Here is a 19,775-nt window from a genome sequence, read left to right as displayed (position 1 = left end):
TCGCTGGTGGTTGATTAAATATATAGTTGTGGGTAAATTAACGGCACATTCATGCGTTGTGGGAGCCGTGTCTAGTAGACAACTTCCGTGGACTAGGTACACATTTTTTAGGCTATTGTTAACCCTATTTATTGTGAAGGTCTCTTGTAATTATTGGTTAAAAAATATTATGAAAATCATGAGAGAATGTAAGAAAAAGTCATAAATAACATAATTTTGTATCAAATAATTTTTTTTAACTCTTTAGTTAATATTTTAAGAATACTAATTAATATTTATCTTTTTTAATTAAGAAAATTTTAGAAAAATAGGTGTAGGTGGTGTCTAAGTTGAGATAGAGAAAACTTTCAACTCAAAAAATACTCATAGGAATACTTAAAAAGATGTATTTTGATCTTTTAAATCAGTTATGAAATCAATATTTAATATGGGATTTAGTTACACTTAAAATTACTCAATATTTCTTTCAAGAATGTGTTATGCAGAAATTAAATCCATTTTTTTATATCAGTTTAATGTGTATTATCAATTAAATTATACTCATTAATTAAGCGGATGTGGTACACATGATGCTAAGACGTGTGATTAGAATCTGTTAGTTCGTAGCTAACAGTTGAACAAAAATTGGGTAACATTACCCGCAAGACACTCTTATTTTAGGTTACCTATTCAATGCCCGTTTCTTTTTATTTTTGCCTTCCCCAAATAAAACAATTTTCATTTTGGACTTTTTTTGGTATTTGATTGACTAGAAAACAATTTGGTCTCTTTTTTCTCGCTGTATAAAGGTAGAATTATGGATGGTCCCAAAAGCAAGGTTTGTTTTCATTATGAGTTGGAGTGTTTGAGTTATATACGTTGTGGCTATGGTTGCAATTTTCTATGGGTTTAGTTTTGGAGTCCTTCGTGAATAGCGGATTGGGCAACGTACGAGGTGGTCAGGTCACTGTTACTTGGCCGTATACTCAATTTATGCTCCTTGGTATTATCGGCATGGTTTTGTTTGGAGGTTCACAGTACAAGGAAGCATCATCATATGGTGGAAGTGAGATTCGTTTGACGGCAGTGGTTTTTTTATGCCTTTGGCATATTCTGTCCCTGTGTTGTTTCTTGCTTACAAACAACAACAACAAATTACGGAAAATTAAGTGTGTTTATTGGGTCGAATTTGAAGGCGGGGGACAAATCAATTCCATTGTAAAATGATTGATTTGAACCCAATTTGGGTTTAGAATTCTTTTGAAATAAATAGCCAACTCAATGGAATTCAAGTATGTTTAGGTCAAATCATCATATCAGGATGTATTTATATTTTCAGACAGATTTCATTTAAAAATTGTTAAAGAATAAAATGAAAATAAAAAAATATATATCACATCGGATAAGTTTGGCTTAAACTTTTAGCCGGACAGAAAACGGGTTTAATATCTATTTTTTCCTTTCTATTACTTCTTTTTATAACTAAGAGAATTATTATGCAAATCTAAACTAGTCTCCCTAAAGAGAGTTAACCATCAAACTAAGAAACTATCGTCAAGGGATTCAAACTCACATTTATGGAAAAAATGAGAGTTTGTTTAAGATTCTCAACTACTTATGTCAATTCATTGGCATATACTCCTTACATTTTAAGATAATTAATGTATAAGATTTTTTTGCAGAGATAAAAAATGATAGTAAATAAGTTATTTATTAAAATATATTTGCTCTCCATTAATATATTACTTTCTTACTTTTCCTCTCCAAAATGATTGATGTTTTATCATTAAACAATTGAAAACATCAACCAATATGAAACTTCTTTAATTGCCAATATGATTTGTTGTAACTTGGTTTAAAATATGAAATTAATTTATCCAATTGTTGAATCATTTGATATTATTTTTTATTATTTATATCAAATTTCACAAAAATTAGATATTTGTTAGGAATTTTAAGAATGGTAATTTACGTGTGTGTAGTAAATTTTAATTATATAAGATAAATACTTATTATGTGAAATGCACAAGCTAAAACACTAGTTATATATATGTAACGAGAAACTCTTTTATGTCAACTATCTAAGAATAATCTATATAAATCAGCATCCTAACGAAGCTAGTTTTCTTTAAATCATTTAAATGAAGAGTTTGCTTTTGTACAGAAGTTACAACAACAACGTATGGAATAGGAATGGTGTTTTGGGCTTCAAGATGAGCAAATATTACGAAGATTTTTTTTATTGTATTAAATGATGTTGGAGTCAATTCCAGACAGTGGGATATAGCCTTAATTGCATAACAGTGTGATTAAAGGATATATTGCTTCTAGTCCAGGAAGAAGGAAAAATGGGTTTGAATTAGTTTTCTGAGGAAACTTCTCAGACAAATAATACGCGTTAATTTAAAATGAAGACAATTGGAGGGGAATGAATAATGCAGTGCTTGTAGGAAAAACATACCAATTTTTTTTTACAGAATTTCTACAACAACCTCCTCCTAAAAAAAAGGCTTAATTTGATATCTGTGGAGCCAAAAATACATTTTGAACATAGAGGGATATCTGTGGTTTGTGATAACTTAAATTTATTATTATCATAAGGTCGTTCTAAGTTGGATTATATTATAGACGGGGAGTATATGAAGGACCAGGCCCATTGCTGATTGAAGTTGTATCTTAATTAATATAAAAAAAAATTCCTGTCCAAAATCTAATGAAACACTACCTATAATACTTGACGACTATTCATGTACCATCCACAATGGGAAATACAAAACATATATGATAACATGTAATAAAATTTTAAAATTAGTTTTATTTATCGCCTCTAAATTCGGAATTATTTGAATCCCATAAATATTCTAAAAGGATAAAATTAATTATTAAAATTATATTTTATATATACTCCTTGGGCCACACGTTCTGTTAGTCAAAGTCCAACACTGGCATCTTTGTTATTCTTTCGCGATTAGTGCTATTGAATTGGGCCTGAAAGTTCGGCCCAACCATAAACCATGAAACGAGTGGTGTATATTTGATTTGGAGGGGGAATATCCTATTGGATCGGGTCAGACCCGGGTACACATCGGTGGGTGGGTGGGTCCTGCAATTCCTTCCTTCTCCTTCTGCTTTGCTGCATCTAAACACAGTACGATTCGCAATTTGTTGTTGATCACTCGAAAGCAAACAATCATGGGAGGTGGGAACAGAAGATCAAAAGGTGGTGGAAACAGAAAATCCAACAACAGCAGTGGCTGCGGCAACCCTAAATCTCGAAAAAGAGGTTCGGATGTTAAGAGCGCTTTGTTCGTCGAAGGCGGTTTCTTGTCTGATTGGCATCTCCCTTCCCCTACCCAAAATCCAGGTGCAAATGATAAAAAAAAAAAGTTATTTTATTTTATCAAAATTCCTTTTTTTTCTTCTTCTTCTTATAACATGATAAGTTTTTGAATTTGGGTGCTACTATGCTTTGTTTTGCAGAGAGAAGTTCTGGGTCCAATAACAAATCCGGGAGCCAGCGTAGAGCAGCAGAAGGATCTGCATCTAAAAGTGGGTTTGCGAAATCTTTGGGTGCTACTATTCGATACAGTTATCCTTCACTTGATGTTCAGGTTTTTCGTGCCCTTATAGCTGTTAACTTTTTTTATGATTTTTCCTTATAAAATGGAACATAGCATATCTATTTTGTTCATTATGTTTTTACTGGTTCTGTCTTCGCACTCTTTATACATGCCTGTGTGAATTTAATTAAGATCATGAAGCCTATGGGTGAGTTTCTGTCATATAAGGTTACTGAAAAACTCCCACTCTCTAGTCTCTAGGCTAGAGTATCAATTGTTCTCGGTGATACTTTGATTTTATGTGGGCTTTAAAGCTATTTTTTCTTGTTTTCATTTCATAAGCAAGCAAAATGGATCATGTTGCTTAACCAAATATTTGAACTCTCACAATGTGTATGCATAAGTTTGTGAGTGAATTTACTCATCAACGCAAGTATCATGGAGGAAGATATTCCCAACAGTCAATATCTACATCTTCGTGAATAGCTGAAATTATATTCTTCATCTTCTAACTTATCGTTCAGAATATTTTCACCATGTGTCTCTGGTTGTGTATGGGTTCAATTTCAAAAGATCAGATGAACTATGTTTGTAGTTGCTTCAGAATGACTTATATTTAATGGCATATTACCAGGAGGTCGCATGTGCTGGGATTGGAAACAATGGTGAAGATAGTAATTTAAATCAGCTGCAACCTTTGGTTTTGGCAGACTCCAAGCAGGGTCAAATTATTGCTCATATAGATCAAACACCTCCTTCAAAACCCAGCAATGTAAAATATGCGTACACTTATGATGCAGATTTTATTTTGGGTGACAGCTCTCATAGAGGATTATGTCTCCCTGCTGAACAAGAGAAAACCCCAAGTGGCATTGGCACTTTGTCTGAACAGATGCCCCAATCAACTCCAGTTTTAGATTCACCATCATTTGAGAAGGAGGCTGGTTCTGATGAGGGTATGGATTGTGAGTTAAGCAATCAGATCACAGAAGACTTGCCCTCAAATGTGTCTGCTGAGAGAAATTCAGGGTTTCTGTCAATTGGAGGCCTTAAATTATACACTCAGGACATCTCGGATGATGAAAGTGATGAATATAATGATGAAGACTCATCAGATGAGGACAGCTCTGCGTCTTCTGAGCCAGAAGAGTTACTTGGATCATCTGAAAGCAATGACTCTGAATACTCATCTGATAGTGATTCAGACATTGATGAAGAGGTAGCAGAAGATTATTTGGAAGGAGTTGGTGGTAGTGATAACATTATGGAAGCAAAATGGTTGCTAAAACCTGTTTTGGATGAGTCAGATGATGATAGTTCTTCCAGCAGTTGCTATGATGAGGCATTGGAGAAGTTGAGTGGCTTTGTCCTTCAAGAAGCCTCCAGGGAATATGACACGAAGAAAGCTCAATCATGGAAGAAACGCTCTGTAGGTTCTGGACCTTTAGCTTTGGAAGACCTAATGCTGGCAAAGGATCCAAGAAGCATCTCTGCTAGAAAGAAGCATGTTCCTCGGTTCCCTCAATCTTGGCCTTCACATGCTCAGAACAGTAAAGCTTCCAAAAGAATTCATGGTACTGCTATCACACATCCACATATGTTAAAGATCCAATGTTGTTGTCTAAGTTCTAAGCTTTTAATTTAAGTAAATCTCTTTGTCCTCATTGAATTTACTTCTACTTTTCAAATCCCAAAAGCATTGAATTTTCCAGTCGAAGTGGGTCCTGACAAAAACTTGTTGGAAACAATTGTATGCTTAATTCGTGTAGAGGAATGTTAGTAGCATATTCTCTAACACTCTTTTCAACACTCTATCCTATTGGGTGAAATTCACATGGGTTCCACTAAATATGTAGGTTCCCATTCTCCATTTGGTTAGTCCTATTCCTAAACTGTTGGGATTCACATAAATTTCAACCAATAGAAGAGTGCCAGAGAGTGTGTTGCTGGAATTCCTCATTTCTGTTTCTTCAGTTTGATGCATGAGCTTTGAATTCCATGAATACTTTTTGGTAAAAATATCATAGTTGATGGAATCGTGGTACAAGCTTATGTGGATTTCACCATCCGTGAAGTTTGAAACTGGAAATGGTGTGTGTGTGTGTGCGCGCGCTCATTCATTCATTCTTTAAGTTTGACGAGATAGTAATAGTATAGAGTTTCAGCCACTTCATTTTGCTAACGTAGATTCTATACAGGTGAAAAAAAGAAACTTCGTAAAGAAAGGATTGCTGTAAAGCGCAGAGAAAGAATGCTGCACCGTGGGGTTGATCTTGAGAAAATTAATTCAGTATGGGATAAAAAATTAATTATTTTTCATCTGCAATGATATATAGAATGAGTGTCCCATAGTCATCTTCTTCTCCCTTGCCTGTGTATCTAAACTTTCAATTTGGGTTCCTTACACATTATCCAGGTCTTGTGATCTATTTCTATATATACCAAATCATATACCATTCTTTGTTGAGTGTAACTTTATCTTTTCAAAGTTAACCATGTTGGACTTAGATGAGGTAGTGTATGAATATTCAAAATTCAAATTGTTCTTGGCACTCACATCTCTACCTAACTCTTTTTTTTTTTTTTTTTGGAATTCTAGAAATTAGAAAAAATTGTTTTGGAGGAAGTGGATATTTTCTCTTTTCAGCCTATGCATTTTCGGGATTGTTCACAGGTGTGTTTCCTGTCTGTACCTTTTCTCTCACGAATGCCATAAATTGTATGGCCTAGAACTATTGCTATTTAAAATGCATAAGCACACCAATAATTACTCATCAGTGCTTTCAACATCAGTGCCTTGTTCTTGTCAAATAGATTTTCATAAAAAAATTGGGGTTTGTAAGAAAATATTCATGAAGGGATTCAGCGTTTGAATCATGGTTTAATTTTAAGTGATTTGGGATGTTATTTGTTTTTGCTTTAGTATAAAAGCTGGGTTCGTAAATGTTTAAATACCATATTGCTCCCATATTGATATGGGTTCTCAATGAATATAGATACAACGATTAGCAGCAATATATCAAATGCAGAGTAACAGCCAAGGCTCAGGCAAAAAAAGGTGATGATGAACTTCTTGTATTTATAGAATTAAAAATGCTTGGGACTGTAAATTTAATAAATTTATTCTGGAACTTTGGTTTCAGATTTGTGACAGTGATGCGAACACAGTCTACATCCATGCCATCTTCAAGTGGTAGACAGCGCCTGGAAAAGGTTCTGTAGTGTTTCTGATAAACTTCTTGAAAATTATTTATGCATTGCATAACATTTACGCTTTTCCTCCTGTTTTCATCCATGTCCTTGAGATACAGAGTGGCCCATCCTCTCTTTTTTTTTCCCACTGTTACAGCCCCATTCATTAAAACTTAGAAATATATACTGGAAGCTTTTGATCTTTCAATGATTGGACATTTCTTTCAAAACCTAAGCTTTTTTTACTTATTACATATTTGGAATTATCTATACTTGCTAAAGTTGAGACTGACTGTTATATGAACTTCAGTTGTTGGGAGTTGATGATGATGAGGATGCCGATTTTTCTGTTGCTGACTATGTGAATAAGAAATCTGTGAGTGGAGACAGAAGATTGGGAAAGAAAAATGCTAAAAGGAATGATTTTAGATTACAAGAACCTCAATCTGCCCAGAACAAGTACTCAGGAAGCCGTAAATTGAAAGACAAGAAAGGGAATGGACAAAAGGGTTCATATGCTAATCAGCCAGTGTCATTTGTATCAAGTGGCTTAATCAATTCAGAAACTTTACAAGTTACAGTTGTTGATGCTGAAGAGACAAATAGGAAGGGTGTCACCAGCTCTGCTAATATAGGTTCGTTTGAAGAACACACTACTGGTTTTGGTTCAAAAATGATGGCTAAAATGGGATACACGGAAGGAGCAGGATTGGGGAAAAATGGTCAAGGTATGGCACAGCCTATTGAGGTTATTCAAAGGCCTAAATCACTTGGTTTAGGTGTAGAATTCTACAACAATTCAGCTGAGCCAGCTAGGAACAAATCTTCAAGAGTTGGTGCTAAATCACTTGGTTTGGGTGTAGAATTTTCCAACAGCCCGGCTGAGCCAGCTAGGAACAAATCTTCCAAGGTTGGTTCTTTTGAAAAACATACCAAAGGCTTTGGATCAAAGATGATGGCAAAGATGGGCTTTGTGGAAGGTAATGGATTAGGTAGAGAATCACAAGGCATTACCACTCCGTTGAGTGCTGTTAGGCTACCAAAGTCGCGAGGACTAGGTGCCAAAAGTTAATTTATAAGTCATTTCTTTTCTGTGTTTGTTTCTAATTGTATGTTGGCTTAAATCTTATGATTCTCTCGTAGTTTAGCTTTACCGTGGGATATGACCATCTCTGAAATCACTCGGTTAAAATGCTATATTTCTAGCTCCTAGTTATTTGTTTTTTTTTCATTTTTTTAAGAACTAAGAAAACTAGTCCTATAGAGGACATGTAATTATGTTCAAGATACTTATGTTGAATGTGGCCAACTCTTGGATGACCACGTGGAATAATACTTTTATTTATTTTTTTCTTTAAGTTGTTGGTAACTTGTATAAATCATTATTCAAGTTACTGACCAAAGTCACCGTTTTCATTTCTCAAATTACTGAATCCGTGTCCATTACATTTTTCCATTTTGTAACAAGTTTTATGTTGGAGTGTAGCGGTGGCATGCTAATTTTCTCTCGTGAGAGTTGGTTTTCACAATTTGTCGGTGATTAGAGTGATTAAGGAGCAAGAATGAAATGTCATTTTCTTAAATTCCATTTTCCTCTATTTGACAAAGGAATCGATTGTATTTGCCATTGCTCACATTCAATAATAATTGAAATAAATGCAAACATGGGCACACATCCATAAGAATCATCATAGGAAGGGCTCCAAAGACTTACATTTTATGACAAATTGAGGAAAACGTGAGTTAGTAGAACCACATCGGTACTCAAATCGTGAAAACAATCAGACACCAAGAATTATGTCATTGAAGGCATTCTCTTGTACAAAAACATTAAATAATTAAAATCTTTAATGCTTTGGTTACTCTCTCACTATCATAGGGCCCTTATGTCTTTCAAATTTGAACCTGTCTTGTTTTGGATTCAATTAGAGAGAAGAAAGGAAAACTTCATCAGCGAAATGGTAGTACTCGGCTGTTTGATTATCATTTTCAATGGTAATTGAGCAAGATGATGCATGCTGTACGTGATATTTCTATCTCAACAAACTAGAATATTCCACATCTAGTATTGAATTTTTTAAATACAATTAGTGTTCTGTTTTATTAACACTACATATTTATGAAATAATTTCAACACTTTGTTAATTAAAATGGTTAGGTCTAATCTCATTCTCCTTCGTCGGTATGGAAGCACTATTATAGCGCTGGTCAAAGTTATATATCAAGGTGTAACGTTTCCCAATGTTCTGGTATTCTCCCAATTAGATCTATAGTTAAGTTACATGCACGTTGAAACTTCAGAATACCAACCCTTTACGTTAGCGTCACTTCAAAGACGTGTATAAAATAAAGGGACCTTTAGAATCTTGAAGTCTCAACCTTAACCCTAGCTTAGGGTTCGTTTGAAGGAAAATAGAACTGATTGAAAAAAAAGTGAAACAAACACTAAAATGAGGTGATTCATATTTTTACATTTTACTTTAAAACTTTCATTCAACTTCATTCCACCCTACCCAGCTGACTCTTGATCACAATTTTTAGATGTTAACTGTCAAGTTATATTTGTGTTAGATAATAGCAACCCAAGCAAGGTTACATGCATCAATTTTCATGAGTGCTTATTTCTTTGGTACAATGTGGACATAAAGGTTGGAATTAACAAAAAAATTCCTCATTACCAACCCTTATCGAAGAAGACACATAATCATTAAGAAAGTTTCATCATCTAAATAATACAACCAGCGCTTTCCGTGCATGTTTTATTTTGGAAAATATATGTTTAGCTTCTTTCATTGTGTGATTTTCTTGATATGAACAATGAATTTGGTGAAAATGACTCGTTTATTATTTTATTTTCTTTTAGGTGTAAGAAAAATCAATCACTGTATCATTGCCAGGGCTAATTATGTCACTATTTGGTTGTTAGTTTCACACGAATGACAAATTACAAATGAATGGGAAACATAAGTTAACTAGCCCAAATTATCCACCTGAAAGCTGGCTGCTCCTTTTTCTCATTCTCCATCTTAATGTGTTATTAGCCGATTTTTTTATATTATTTTCCTATAAAAAAAAGGCAGTTCTAATCACATATTATTTATTTTTTTGTAAGTTAGGAGATTCTAATCACAATGTAGAAGAAGAAGAAGCTCTAGGCACAAAATTTTGTAAAAACAAGTTTGTCACAAAATTAAGGCCAGTGTAATTAAATTTGGTCATTACATTTGTACGGCCACAGAATATCGGTGATAGCTGATAAATTTTTATGACAGAACTGTGAATCGGAATTCAGGTGCATTTCGAACAATTCTATAATAAATAAAGCACTAATGTTTAATCAATAAATTTCTTTAAATATGGTAAAATATTAATTTAAAAGTACTAAAGATTTTATTAGACTGCACTATTAAGCCTTAATAGTGAATACTTTAAAAACATTATTTAAACAATTAGCTAATAATTTAAAAAATCATAAAATTACATTAAAAATTATAATGAAAAGTGTATTCACAAAACATTTTTAAAATTATTTTTAATAAGTGATTTGAGCGTCGTTAAATTATTTTAATCATGCAAGAATTGTTGTTGGATTATTCTCTGTGTCTGTTTTTGGTGCATAAGGTCAGAGAGAATTTTAAATAGTAAATGAGAAGAAATGTTAATGGCATAGTACTTTTTAATAAATTATTTTTAATACTATTTATTATGGGACCAAATTATTTAAAAATTAAAAATTATATAGACTCTACTGTTTATTAAACACGTCCCATTTATTATTTTATAGTTTTGGGTCTTGTTAATAAGGGAACTTATTAAGGAATTTAAAATAACTATTTTTATTAAAATTCATATTGGAAATGCATTAGAAATTAAAATGGATATACATTAATGCTAATTTTTAATAAAACAATATTCTATTTTTTATTCTTTAACCTGTATTCATAGCAATAATAGTCAGTATAATGGTAGTATTGTAATAAATAAATAGATATGAATAAATGAATAAATAGAAGGATAATATGGTAATTTAAGAGCATGAGTATGTTCTTACAAAAATGAAAACAGTGAGAGGGAAGGAAGCATATAAATTTGCAGTCCCCGGTTTCAACGCCCTCGTTCCACCGTTTCGCGTTTATTTTCCTTTCTTTCTTACCATAATAAATTCTAGATTCCCATTGCTCGAAGAAATCGTCTCATGCCCTCAAACACATTTTCCACACCGATCTTCTTCCCTCTGTCCTCGGGTAAGTGAAATTCACGTGCTTTTAAATCTCTTCATATCTACATTTCGTCCTTTAAGTCTTGTCGTGTTGTATTATAGCTCCCATGTTTTGCATCTGCATCCTCCCTTAACTGAGAACCAAGTTAGAGCTTGTTTCGTTTACTTTTTTTATTTTGTTTTCTTAGCATTTCCCCTATCTGGGTCTTTCAGATCTGATGCAAAACCGTCCTAAAATGGAGTCTTTTCATCGATTTAGATTGTGGGTTTTCGTTTTTCTGTGCTTAATGTTCCAATCGGGAAATGGGTTTTACCTCCCCGGTAGTTACCCTCACAAGTACGGCATTGGGGATGAGTTATCGGTGAAGGTGAATTCTCTGACTTCAATTGAGACAGAAATGCCCTTCAGTTATTATAGTTTACCCTTCTGCAAGCCTGAGGGTGGTGTCAAGGACAGTGCTGAGAATCTCGGTGAACTCCTCATGGGGGATCGGATCGAGAACTCGCCTTACAAGTTTAAGATGTACACCAATGAGTCTGAGATATTCCTGTGTCAAGTGGAAAAGCTCTCTGATGATGAGTTCAAGATCTTGAAGAAGAGGATTGATGAGATGTATCAGGTTAATCTCATACTTGATAATTTGCCTGCCATTAGATTTACCAAGAAGGAGGAGTACTTTCTGAGGTGGACCGGGTACCCGGTTGGTATCAAGATTCAGGATGTGTATTATATGTTTAACCATCTGAGGTTTAATGTCCTTGTCCATAAGTATGAGGAGACCAATGTGGCACGTGTTATGGGGACTGGTGATGCGACCGAGATGATCCCAACAATTGGTAAGGAGGGATCTGACAAGCCTGGTTACATGGTTGTTGGGTTTGAGGTGATACCTTGTAGTATTATGCATAATGCTGATTCTGTTAAAGGGTTGAAAATGTATAACAAATACCCGTCGCCGATCAGATGCGATCCATCCACGGTGGCGATGCCTATCAAGGAAGGGCAGCCACTTACATTTACTTATGAGATCACCTTTGAGGAGAGTGATATCAAGTGGCCATCTAGATGGGATGCCTACTTGAAGATGGAGGGAGCCAAAGTTCATTGGTTCTCTATCCTCAATTCGCTTATGGTGATCACTTTTCTTGCTGGCATTGTTCTTGTTATCTTCCTGAGGACTGTTAGGAGGGATCTGACCCGGTACGAGGAGCTTGATAAGGAGGCCCAAGCGCAGATGAATGAGGAGTTATCTGGTTGGAAGCTTGTTGTGGGGGATGTTTTCCGTGCCCCATCAAATCCTGCCTTGTTGTGTATAATGGTTGGTGATGGAGTTCAAATTCTGGGGATGGCTGTTGTGACAATTTTGTTTGCTGCACTTGGATTCATGTCACCGGCCTCACGGGGAACACTTATCATAGGTATGCTGTTTTTCTACATGATACTTGGTGTTGCTGCTGGTTATGTTGCAGTTCGGCTATGGAGGACAATCGGCTGCGGTGATCAGAAGGGATGGATTTCCGTTGCATGGAAGGCTGCTTGTTTCTTCCCTGGTATCGCCTTTTTGATCCTCACAACCTTGAACTTCCTATTGTGGGGAAGTCACAGCACAGGAGCCATTCCATTTTCACTCTTTGTTATACTGATTTTGCTTTGGTTTTGCATCTCTGTGCCCCTTACCCTTATCGGTGGGCTCTTTGGAGCAAGGGCACCTCACGTTGAGTATCCAGTCCGGACGAATCAAATCCCTCGAGAAATTCCCCAGCAGAGGTACCCATCATGGCTTTTGGTTCTCGGTGCTGGCACCCTCCCATTCGGTACCTTGTTCATCGAGCTCTTCTTTATTATGTCTAGTATTTGGATGGGCCGTGTTTACTATGTATTTGGATTTCTCTTAGTTGTTATGATTCTTCTTGTGGTGGTCTGTGCTGAGGTATCTCTAGTTCTAACCTACATGCACCTCTGTGTGGAGGACTGGAGATGGTGGTGGAAATCATTCTTTGCCTCTGGTTCTGTTGCCATATACATCTTTTTGTACTCCATAAACTATCTTGTATTTGATCTCAAGAATCTGAGTGGGCCAGTTTCTGCAACTCTCTACTTGGGGTATTCCCTCTTCATGGTTCTAGCAATCATGTTGGCTACAGGCACAGTTGGGTTCCTTTCCTCATTCTGGTTCGTGTATTACTTGTTTTCTTCGGTCAAATTGGATTGAAGACTCTTCACAGTCAAAAAAAAAAAAAAATTAGCTCTACAGATAGCAGTTTTCCACAGGAGGACCCTCGGAAATGTTCAATTTTATGTTACTTTTTCAGTCCATTTTACTAGGGAAAGTAGTAAAGTTTAATACAAATAATCAAGTTTTGCTTTTTTCATTGTTAGATATAATATCATTGTATGATAAATTCGAATTCTGAGGTTTATACTGTACTTGTCCGTTGCAATTCAGGAATGTAATTCTGATAATCGGATTTTCATGGCCATAGATGCAAAAATTACAATTTCATTTTATTCATCCTATTGGTTTTCAGTTTACTGATCTTTGCAGTATAACTTTTAAATTTTTGGAGATTATCTCAGTTTAAATCTATGTTATGTCATTGATGAGTAATGATAAGAATTACTTTGAGAGGAAAGAAGTTTGGGTTCGAATCTTCTCATCTATATTTTTAACAAAGCTAATAAGTTACCATTTGTTGATAAAAAATGGAATTATTTTAAAACAAATAACATTTTAAGAATTTAAACTAATAATAATTTAAATGGACTAAATTCAAATTTAATCATATGTATATAATTAAAAATATATTTTACCCGTTACACATAGTACTCTTGAGAAGTACAATATTTGTGTGTTCCTCATAGTACATAGTACAGTACTATGGCTGTATTTCACACAATTGTCCTTTTTTAGCACCAAGGGTTATTGGACCACCTCTCATGGAAAACATACTAGGGACAAAGAAATTCAAAAAAACTATAGTCACGGGTAACTTGCATCATTCTACAGCTTAACGAGAATAATATGGTCTGGTCAACATTGGAATTTTTCATTCCATTATATGGTACGACTTGTGTTGAGTTGTCACATTTGTTCGTGGCCGTTCCGTCCTTCTGCAAAGGACCTTGGACAAAGGCTTCTGCAGTTGGTCCTAATTTTTTTACAGTATAGACAAAAGATAATAGATAATGATGATGATATGTAATAGAACTAAAACATTTACTAAAAGAGCTCTCGAACAAATTGGAAAAGTTCAAACTTTATTTGTAAGTCATAAGAAGTGTTTACAAGAGTATACATGAATTGTCTGTCTCTGTCTCAAATAAGGGGATGGATGCCTTATTTTCTTTTTTGAAAGTGTATTATACACTTGCCTTATCTTACATTATTGCAGAATTTGAATTATCGTTTTGCCGACACTTTGTCTTCTTTTTCCAACAATTACATTATATGTTTCGATCAAATTTTCATAAATACTTATAAAAGAAACAAGAAGAAAAAATTATCGCACCAAAAATAATTTATGCTTAAGTTAATAATAAACTTTTAAAGAATATAATATGAGTGTCATTAAAAATTAGTTTATATCCAAGTTAATTTTAGCTTATAAAAATGTTTATTTCTTATTTTTTTTATGTAAGTATTTATAGAGAAATTTATCTATCTATAATTATATCTAACTTGTTGGAGTTCGAGCGCTCTTATTTTTATTGTTTGTCTCTATTATAATTGAAGTGTCATCCTTGCTTTATTTTTCTTGACTTTATTTGTTTTGTCGGAAATTCTTGTAAGTCATTATTCAAATTCAATTTTGTAACGGTCATCATCATTTTCTTTTAAGTATTTTATTCAACTTGAACTTCTAAGTTATTTTTTGGAGGTACATTTATCCACACCTTCCTAATTATTGTGGTGTTTTTTAAAAATAAAATTAGATTATATAAATATTTAGAAGATTATAAAATTACAATAAATTTCATACTTCTTTCAACAATGCAGTCTCATCAAATTACAGAAACATAGATATTGATTAAATTTTAATTTATTTCAAAAATGATTTTGTCAACAGCTCTTAAGCAGTAACTTTGAGACCACCAAGACATTTGATAGTCTCCGTAAAACAAACATTTCAACTGACAAAATCAATCAGTTAAAAAAAATAAAAATAAAAAGGCAAACCATTGGCGCCATAAGCAAAGTTTTCCATGTGGACTTCATTGCCAGTTTTAGTTTCCCATGTTCTTTAGCTTTTATAGCACAAAACAACACCTTTTAGTGATTTTTTTGCGAAGATGCAATAACGATAATCATCCTTGAAAGTTCTATCAAGCTAAATTGAGATTGAACCAGAATAAAACAACCAGAGGAAAATGAAAGGAGCAACCTGCAGACCTAGATACTTCAACTATGATTTCCAATTTCCAACAAGTAACTTAAGCAATAGAAAATTCCTTAAATTCAAATTAACTGTTGCACAATCCAATCCCCTTAATTAGAGCTTTCAATTTAGCCTAGTTCACCCCCTCATTCCTAGGATCCGAGCCCATGTAATGATCCTTGAAACTTCTGTCAAGATAAATGTATGCTTTAACCAGGATCTAAATTAACCACACCCGAAGTAAAACAACCAGAGGATGAGGAAAGGAGCAACCTAGATACTTCAACTATGATTCCAACTAGTAACTAGAACTCTCTAGCAATAGAAATTCCACAAATTAAAATTAACTGTTAAACAATTCAATTTCCTTAATCAGAACTTTCAATTTAGCCTAGCTCATCCCCCAAGTACTAGCTCATGTAGACCAGGACCAAAATCCACAAAGCCCAAAAGCTAAAGCTGAGAGTCAAAATGTCCCCAAATCCTTAGGGTTAGAGTTGGCCCATAGTCCTTCATTTTTTAAGAGCAATTAGAATCCTATTTATTTATTTTTTAAAAAGTTGGTTTAACTCATTCCATGGGTCAGTTTGCTTCTATTCTTTAATAAATAAATCATTAACTTAGGATGAATATATTTTAAAAAAATTAATATTTTGTCTAACGTTCCAAATAAACTTCAATGACATTAAAAATCCATACAAATAGTGAAATTAATGTACCTTGTTTGATATATAACTACAAGTATTTTAACATGTATAATGCACAAGATAAAACCTAACGGTACGGGGGAAGGATATTGTACGCAGCCTTACCCTTGCATATGCAAAGAGGCTGTTTCCGGATTCGAACCCATAACCAATAAGTCACCAAGACACAACTTTACCGCTGCACTAGGGCTCGCCCTCACCTAACGAGTGTAACTTAATTAAAATATTTGTTTGATATATAACTACAACACATTAAGTTTGTGGGAGAGAATTTGGGAATCCCTAAAAAATATATACTGGGAGGGATGATAACACCTATTAAAAACATTCTAAAAAAAAAACTCCTAAAATATTTTCATTGAATAATAATTCCTAAAAACACTCATTCAAAATAAATATTTGAATTTATAATATTAAATGTAGACTCTGGTGTCTGGTGTTCTCCAACTGGCTATTTTTTCATCCAAGTAGGGCTAATGATGTGGAGTTGTTGCAGCAGACTAATGATGTCGAGTTTAGAGTGATAGCTATAGCTATAATAGGGAAGAAGATAACAAAATTTACACCAACTAGTCACTAGAAGGTTGTGGTTGAGTTTGTTGCTATCGCTCTGGTTCTGTTTGCTTCAAAGTTCGGCGTCCCTATCTATGCAACCCGTCTAGTAGGTGGAGTAATGGCCGTTGCATTTTCAAGGGGACTTAACAAGGTTAGATCAGAAACTATGAAGGAGATTGCAGCATTATGGTTAGTCATTATCCCAGTTGGTGCAACTCTCAGTCTTCTACACTTGGATCTTAACTAGGATTTTTGAGAGGGTACACTCAAGTTATGAAAAACTGTATATGACTTATTCAAGTTACTGGAACCATCTTTCAAATCATTATTTTCAATGGTACAAATTGGAGAAAATGATTGGTGTGACGTTGGTGGTATCTTGCGTACCAGGCTCTTAACTCAATTGACAAGGGATGAAACTTTTATGCGGATGTCAAGCTTCCGAGTTCACATCTTAAAGTCTGTTTTCAGATTTAGAAATACAAATTATTTGTATGAACACAAAACGATCAGCATTTAGTAAAGTTCGGCTTGAATTTTTAAGAAAACAATAGCATTAACACAACAGCAATACTCTACACAGCTAAAGTGAAAATTACGAGTGAAAAGAAAGAAATAATCCAGCAGATTATCCGTCACAGACAACAGAAGTTATCAAAATAGACAACACAAGAAATAAGTGTAAATTCCTATACCTGAAACAAACGACTCATTTAATGCAATTATGAGGATACAAGAGAAATGACCTAAGATGAGTTTAGGACTTACCTTGAGAAATCACACAAGTCACAAGTATGTAAAAATTAGAGCAAAAGCAGAAATCGCAAGCTTGAGTTCAAACGGTATATCGAAATTTGAAACATTCAAACAGAAAACGAGAGACAAAAAAGTAATCAACCATTGATTTCCCCGATACCAGTTTACAGGACCGATCAGCACTTGAATCAGTAATCACCAAGCAAGTGAAAAACGGGCAACAAATCCTTCAATCAAACGTCCAATTCCATGATGCTCAAAATATAACAATAAATTCAATTATGCACAAAATGTAAAGCTAATATCAGAAACATTCTTGTATTACTAATATAAAGATTCACAACTACATATTATCAGCATGATAATGAGAACTGAACATCATACAAACACCACCTAAAACAGACAACGCATCAAACTTTCTTTCTACCCATACGAAACCCCATCAACTACACATTCTAGATTCACATGCATCAGACCAACATTTCTATTTCTTAACCCCACCCTTCCGTCTTTTAACAGCGTTTAAAAACTAACGGCATCACTATCTAACAAACTAACACCCCCTTTCAGAAACCGAACACCAAATCTCCACTCCCTAAAAACCTTCAAGCATTGCTTTCTCCGTTTCTTCTTCACGTGCCCGCACCCTGCGGCTATCCTCTTGAAAAAATAAAGGAAGCGCGTCAGAGACCATGCGAGCTAATCATCATCCATCTTCACCTAATCATTGCATAAGTACACAATATAATCTGCAAACACCGAAATAATATCATTCCAAATCGAGTCGCAGCAACCGTCGCAAATCGCTGGTGGCTGCGCCGTTCCGCCCTAGAAATCCCGGCACCGGAACGGAACTTGGATGCGGCGACGAGACGAACGCCGATCCCGCATACACGCCGTTGTTGTTAGCATCTGAAACCCTAATATGCTTCTGCATGGTTAATGGATCCGGGCCCAACCGATCCGTCGAGCCCAATAACAAATCCAGGCCCATATCGTTCTTCATCGAAACGTTCTCCGCGAGTCTTTGGTTGGTATTATTCTGGAGGCTCAATTTCTCGCCTCGCTTCAGGATCTTAACGTGTCCCATGACGAGATTCGCCGGCAAGGTGGCCTTCGCCGGAGATCGACGGCGGTCTCGATTGGTGACCGGACTCCGCTTCCGGCAGCGGTTTGGTTTGGCGGAGGAGGCGAAGCTATTATTGTTAGGATTAGAGTTTCTTCGCGATGCGACACGTGATGCGGCAATGGCGAAGGCTTCGTTGTGGAGGAACCGGCCTTGGAGGCAATCGTGGGAACGAAGAATTGTTGTTCCCATTTTCTAGAGATAGAGAATTGGAAATGAAATCTGTGTTTAGAGAGAGAGAGAGAGAAAATGAGAGGTTTTCCTCTTCCTTTTTCAGTTGAATGCGAAAATGAAAGGGACAACGAGTAGTTATTTATAGAGGGTCAGTTTGGATTTTGAATTATTTTATGAATCGCGTGACCCCGGATTGAACCGCCCATTACCGGCTGGTTGGGTTTCCCGTTACCCCACTGGGATTGGTGATGTTTAATTAAGTGGGTCAAGTTTGTTTTAGGGATTCCATTCGTTGTTGATGTGAGAATGGCAACCTTTCTTATGGACACGTGTCTGAAATATGAAATGATGGATTGTTAGGCGGTTCAGGTAAGAAACCGCCTTTCAAGGTTCACTGGATCCGAGCCGTACATGCACATAAATATCTGCATTATTTACAGCTGTCAGTTTCTAACTCATTCTTATTTAATTTTAGTTTTTTTTATAAAAAAAACAGTTTTTTAATAAACGGGCCCGGGCCCGAGCCCGAACAGAAAAAAATTACCCCACAATATCACGTGGGAAGAATCTCCTAGAAGTGAACAGCATATATCATCGATTAGGGATGAATATATGAATCAGTTAAAGCTCTTTAAGGTTCGACATGCCAAATTTGCATTTTTTTTATAGTCCGAATAAGTCTTAGCTTAAAATTAAGGAAATTGAATTTTGTATCTCAATGTATCCCTCTTATCTTTTTCCTTTGTTTTCTTTCTTTCTTTTTTTAGTTTTGCAGTCAGCACCATTATAAATTCTTTCTTCTTCTTTTTTTCATACTCTTCTTCAACTCAACTTTTTTTCTCCAAACAAACATTCCTATTTTAAATTTTGAATTTGTTTTCACATTCCATAAAGATATGAATACTCTAACAAAATGATTCTTTCAAAAGGAAAAATCTCATTAAATACCTTTTCTGTAAGTAAAAATAATGTTTTCAGTACAATCATTTCAAATAATACAAAATACATTTCCAAAAAGATAATTTTGGATTGTAATTTTTACTTCAAAATAATACTTTCATAGACCAAAATAGTATTTTCTGGATCATTCTTTTCAAAAAATATAAAATATATTTCCAAAAAGGTTACTC

General features: G+C 34.8%; 3 protein-coding genes across 5 annotated transcripts; 2 read left to right on the top strand and 1 right to left on the bottom strand.

The window, feature by feature from the left end:
* Positions 1-3,044: 3,044 nt before the first annotated feature.
* Positions 3,045-8,089, top strand: LOC114392444. 2 transcript variants are annotated; one of them, XM_028353588.1, is made up of 8 exons: positions 3,045-3,343; positions 3,460-3,590; positions 4,174-5,113; positions 5,738-5,829; positions 6,139-6,213; positions 6,536-6,597; positions 6,683-6,752; positions 7,042-8,089. In XM_028353588.1, the coding sequence occupies exons 1-8, from the start codon at positions 3,172-3,174 to the stop codon at positions 7,801-7,803; spliced, it is 2,304 nt and encodes a 767-aa protein (XP_028209389.1). In that variant the 5' UTR covers positions 3,045-3,171; the 3' UTR covers positions 7,804-8,089. The 2 variants fall into 2 exon arrangements, with proteins under 2 accessions (XP_028209389.1, XP_028209390.1); XM_028353589.1 differs by having other exon boundaries at positions 3,116-3,343; positions 3,460-3,528.
* Positions 8,090-10,820: 2,731 nt separating this feature from the next.
* Positions 10,821-13,466, top strand: LOC114393622 (transmembrane 9 superfamily member 11-like). Of its 2 annotated transcripts, none has more exons than XM_028354981.1 (2): positions 10,821-10,975; positions 11,164-13,466. In XM_028354981.1, the coding sequence occupies exons 1-2, from the start codon at positions 10,927-10,929 to the stop codon at positions 13,161-13,163; spliced, it is 2,049 nt and encodes a 682-aa protein (XP_028210782.1). In that variant the 5' UTR covers positions 10,821-10,926; the 3' UTR covers positions 13,164-13,466. The 2 variants fall into 2 exon arrangements, with proteins under 2 accessions (XP_028210782.1, XP_028210783.1); XM_028354982.1 differs by having other exon boundaries at positions 10,865-10,975; positions 11,139-13,466.
* Positions 13,467-17,638: 4,172 nt separating this feature from the next.
* Positions 17,639-18,766, bottom strand: LOC114394198. Its single transcript, XM_028355840.1, has one exon. It carries the CDS (start codon positions 18,661-18,663, stop codon positions 18,115-18,117), a length of 549 nt encoding a protein of 182 aa, XP_028211641.1. The 5' UTR covers positions 18,664-18,766; the 3' UTR covers positions 17,639-18,114.
* Between the last annotated feature and the right edge of the window lie 1,009 nt (positions 18,767-19,775).

Source organism: Glycine soja, chromosome 17 (genome assembly GCF_004193775.1).
Source record: "Glycine soja cultivar W05 chromosome 17, ASM419377v2, whole genome shotgun sequence".
NCBI classification, from domain to species: domain Eukaryota; kingdom Viridiplantae; phylum Streptophyta; class Magnoliopsida; order Fabales; family Fabaceae; genus Glycine; species Glycine soja.
The sequence above is the reverse complement of the archived record's forward strand: the minus strand, read 5'-3'. Positions and strand labels throughout refer to the sequence as shown.